This window comes from Nerophis ophidion, linkage group LG01 (genome assembly GCF_033978795.1).
Source record: "Nerophis ophidion isolate RoL-2023_Sa linkage group LG01, RoL_Noph_v1.0, whole genome shotgun sequence".
Taxonomy (NCBI): Eukaryota; Metazoa; Chordata; class Actinopteri; order Syngnathiformes; family Syngnathidae; genus Nerophis; species Nerophis ophidion.
Genome location: NC_084611.1, coordinates 77,699,116 through 77,704,115, shown reverse-complemented (window position 1 = coordinate 77,704,115; position 5,000 = coordinate 77,699,116). Strand labels below are relative to the sequence as shown.

Here is a 5,000-nt window from a genome sequence, read left to right as displayed (position 1 = left end):
GGTCCGTGTTTTCCAACACACCGATTTAAATAATACGTTCCACTCTTCTGCTGCTCCCTAAACGCCGTTCCGCATTTTCTAGAACACCTTCAAAACATCCACAGGTCTGCGTTCTAACCGTTCAGGTATTAAAAGTTACGGTAAAAATGTCAGCTGTGTGATTATTTTATCCTACAAAACTAAAAAGATGAAGAGGTGGAGTGCAAAACATGCCACACTAAAGTCAAGCGTGGTGGTAAAGTTGTAAGACATTTTAATGACTCTTCAGAGTGAGAAGCTTTTTAGCACTCATCATAGATGAACACAGGAGCAGGCTGACACCTGAGCATCTTGAAGTGCTCGTCTTTGTTAGAAAGAATCTCCCTATTATGCTTGGACTTCAATTGTTTGCCCCCCCTGACTGGGGCAAACAATTGAAGGGAGTGTGTAGATATATATATATTTTTTAAGTTTACACTTGTTCAAGAGCAAGTATTGATGCTGAGTTATAGACATTTTATCCCACTCAGGTTGTTTGTGTGTTTTGCTTTTTTTAATGTTTACAGCATTATTTGCACTTTATACTGTTCACTTTTTTACTGTTTAATGATCCCATTTCTGTTTGTCATGTATAATTTTTGATATTTTGTGTTTATCCTTGAATACCAACTATTGTGTATTATTCAAACTCACCTAATTCAGCTGGCTAGTTATCAAGAGTACTAAAATCCTTTTCAGCATAAATCTGACAACTAAGTAGGCTAAATAACTTTAATCTTTAATACATGCTCGGATAGGCCAGTATCGGTATCGGATCGGAAGTGCAAAAACATTATCAGTGTCTGATCGGAAGTGCAAAAACCTGGATAGGGACATCCCTAGTATGGATTGTTCTTGTTTGCTTCGTAGTTTAGTCGCTTTTTCAAGTGGCCGACTCCACATTGTTTAGTTCAGGACGGGGCGTTTGAGTGTGTTAGGGATGACTGAGTGGTATCGGACAAATTATTTTCTGATATAAATGTCTCCTCTCCTCACAATGAAAACATTTCACTTACATTAATGTCAATTTCCCTGATATTCTGAGTTTAACAGCGGATTTCGTTTTATCTGTCAATTATTTGACTCTGTTTGCGGTGTCGTAAAAGCGGAAATACGATGCCTTATTTTTTATTTTTTTTAATGAGTTAAGGGATTGATTAGGCACCTAGTGTATGTGTGACAATGATAAGAAGAATAAAAAAAGTAGCAAGTAGGGAAATCCCAAACTTCTAGTAGACATGTCCTTTTTTTCACTCATTTGTTCTTAATCCGTTTCACAGTCACAAACTCCGAAATTTGCATGCACGTTGCGTGGCCAGTTAATCTTTTTTTTTTTTTTTTCAATTAATTGTCCAGCTCTATTGTGGCCTAATATTTATGACTAGATCTGTGCAGTAGGAAATCCAGCTTCTTGACTGCATTTTCTTGTATTTTCTGCATAATAAAAAAGGTATTTCCTTAATCCCCTCCCCCTTCTTGTATGTACCAGATGTTGGGCCAGTTTATAGCCCGAGCCGTAGCGGATCACGTCCTTCCCATGTCGTTCCTGGACTGTTACAAAGGCACAGTGGACTGTGAGCATGCCAGGTGAACATTTTATTAATCTTGTGAATGATTTGTATACACATTTAGAATCAGGCTTCAGGGATGTAACAATGTGATAAATTATTTAAACATGGCTATCTTCTTTCTTCTGAATTTGCAAACGTTTCAAAATGACTTTTTAAATATAGTCAAAATGAGCCTTGCACGTCGGTTCATGTGACATCACCTCAAGTTCACTTCCTGCTGTAGGCACACCTGTGCCGTATTGTTTGGAGTATGGAATGATCATCTATTGTAAGAGAGCTCAGATTGTAGGTTCAATGTGCACAGTTGAATATCTTACTTGTTCAGACAGTAATATGTTTGTATAAGTTTAGATTGGGGTATGTCGTTTTTTTGTTAATGTCTCTTGAATTAACGTTAGCATTTAGCGTGGTCTGTTATTTTACCAAAGCGCAGTTATCAATCAAGGTTGTATAATTTTATTTTAGAACGGTAATGCCAACTGTCTGGAGTTTTCCCGCCGTTTATCATTAATACCATTTATCTTTACAGCCTCATGCAGCTATAATCTCTGTCAAGTGGGCTAGTACTTCGGTACTCTTGTCTTGTTCTGTATATTATACAGTATTTTGTATTTCTATAGTGTTTTGTATATTGTATAGGATTGCTTATTATTATTTTTATTGGATAGTAGTCTGTTTATTTCAATTGTAAGTTTTTCCTTTATTACCTCCTTGTGTTATTTATTTCACCCCATATTTGTTCCCACAACTGCACCTTAAATTGGAGTTTTTAATCTCGTTATATGCAAATATAATGACAATAAAGTCCATTCTATTCTAATTCGATATTTTTTTTTGTTTTTATCAATTAAAAATGATGTATTTTCAACCCAAAAAACCTCTACTAAATGTGTACTTTTTTTTTTTTTTTTTTTCTCAGGTGAACAGAAATACCGTAAACACTTAAATTAAAGCACTAATCTGCTTAACCATCAACTTTCTTATAGTTTCCGGGCATTACTAACGCAACTCAAAAACATCGGTATTACTAACTGTGGCTGTAGGCAGCTTCCTAATGTTTACATTTTTTTAATTTATGTGAAGCATTAGCTATACATGAATTATGGGTGGTCAGCAAACAGTAAATTTATCTACCTTTGTATGTGCTTTAAAATGAGCTGAGCTGTTGGTGTGCATGTAAATCTTGTACTGTTTTTTGTTTTTTTTTTCACTCCAAACCTATCGGCGATAATAAAAAAAGAAATTTATTTTTGGGGGATTTTGTCTATCATTCACAATCCTTATGTAAGACAAGAACTCACCTCCCAGGGGGTGATCGAGGGGTGATGGGTCAAATGCAGAGAATAAATTCGCAACACTTAGTGTGTGTGTGACAATCATTGGTACATTATTTTAACATTGTTTTTTTAAAATGCATTCTAACTTGTAAATAAATGCTAGCAAAAGTCGGCTAACAATGGAGTCCATGGGACTCTCTAAAAAATATCCAAAAACCTCCATCAGCGTTTAGTATACACGCTGTAAGTATATAACGTATTTCTCGGACTATAAGTCGCAGTTTTTTTTTATAGTTTGGCCAGGGGTGCGACTTATACTCAGGAACGACTTTTGTGTGAAATTATTAACACATTACCGTAAAATATCAAATATTATTTAGCTCATTCACGTAAGAGACTAGACGTATAAGATTTCATTGGATTTAGCGATTAGGAGTGACAGATTGTTTGGTAAACGTATAGCATGTTTTATATGTTATAGTTATTTGAATGACTCTTACCATAATATGTTACGTTAACATACCAGACACCTTCTCAGTTGGTTATTTATGCGTCATATAACGTACACTTATTCAGCCTGTTGTTCACTATTCTTTATGTATTTTAAATTGCCTTTCAAATGTCTATTCTTGGTGTTGGGTTTTATCAAATACATTTCCCCAAAAATGCGACTTACAGTATAGTCCAGTGCGACTTATATGTTTTTTTTTCTTCTTTATTATGCATTTTCGGCAGGTGCGACTTATACTCTGAAAAATACGGTATGTAAAGTAGTAACAAGCACATTAATATTAACGTAATATTTATGTAATTTGCCCATTTTAAGCATACAACGGGTTATTATTTTCACAGACGTATCACAATGTTTGCTTTTTCCCTTAAACAAACCTACTAATCGTGGCAGTACTTTGTGAGAAACAACTACTACTTTAGGACAAATGATGATCCATAACCTTAAATTTTTGAGACTGAACATAAGGAGGATGAGCTACAAGTTTGAGCTGTGCGCATAACAGATGCTGCAGTATTGCTAAGTGCTGAAGAAGCAATACAAACCATGAACTTAATAAAACAATCACTTACTGTACAATAGCTGCTCTCACTTGGATGCAGACTGATGGGATGTTTATATCTTCCTGTTCAGATGAAGAATAAATCATAACCCTCACGCAGGGTTAAAACCTCTTCATGTCTTTCTCGCCATCTGCGGGTAGAAGTTGAATGTCAAAGTTGACCAACTTCTCGGTTTATGGCTACAACCTTTTACTAACCAGGTGAGAAGCATTAGATATGATCTACAATTAATTTTCACCCAACTCAGAGGCGATGCAGAATTAAATTACGTGGACCCCGACTTAAACAAGTTGAAAAACTTATTTGGGTGTTAGCATTTAGTTGTCAATTGTATGGAATATGTACTGTACTGTACTGTGCAATCTACTAATAAAATCAGCAGCTCAGTCTGCCAATATAGCAGCATGAGCTAGTTAACACTCTGTGATCAATGCGCTGCTAAAGTAAATTGTCTGTGTTAGTGCTTATAATAACAACGTTGCCAATACTTGGTTTATATTTAGGTTACGAGATGTAAATTGAGTATTTGCTGCCGGTTTATGGACGTTTTTTTTAAAGGCCTTATGGGCGGAATACAGTGTTAGCTGACTTTTGCTAATGTTTATTTACATTTTAGAATGCACTAGAAAAAAAAAACGTGTCCTTGTCTTGCATAGGAATTGTGAACGATAGGCAACATTTTTAAAAGTGCAGTTCCTCTTTAATGCTGTTTCAGCAGTTTGCTCATTAAATATTGATTCTGTTGCCGCTGTGTTATGTAATATACTCGATCATTAATGAGAGCTACATTTTAATCTTCAAATCATTAGAACAGCTTTAAAATACCTGTTTATATATATATATATATATATATATATATATATATATATATATATGTCTTGATTGGATTATCCAGAGAATAGTGCTCGATACCGTGGTAGAGCGCAATATGTAGGTGTGGGGAAAAAAAATCACAAGACTACTTCATCTCTACAGATCTGTTTCATGAGGGGTTCCCTCAATCATCAGGAGATTTTAATGGAAGCATTCACATACAATGGTTTATATAGAGCACAGAGTG

The 5,000-nt window shown here is 35.2% G+C and overlaps 1 protein-coding gene across 2 annotated transcripts in view; it reads left to right on the top strand.

Moving 5' to 3' along the window:
* The window catches only part of pdcd4a (programmed cell death 4a), a 41,459-nt gene that overhangs the window by 24,993 nt on the left and 11,466 nt on the right, over positions 1-5,000 (top strand). For both annotated transcript variants that reach the window (XM_061912222.1, XM_061912229.1), the window contains exon 6: positions 1,508-1,605. In XM_061912222.1, coding sequence (XP_061768206.1) covers positions 1,508-1,605 — 98 coding nt within the window. The remainder of the gene's footprint in view (positions 1-1,507; positions 1,606-5,000) is intronic.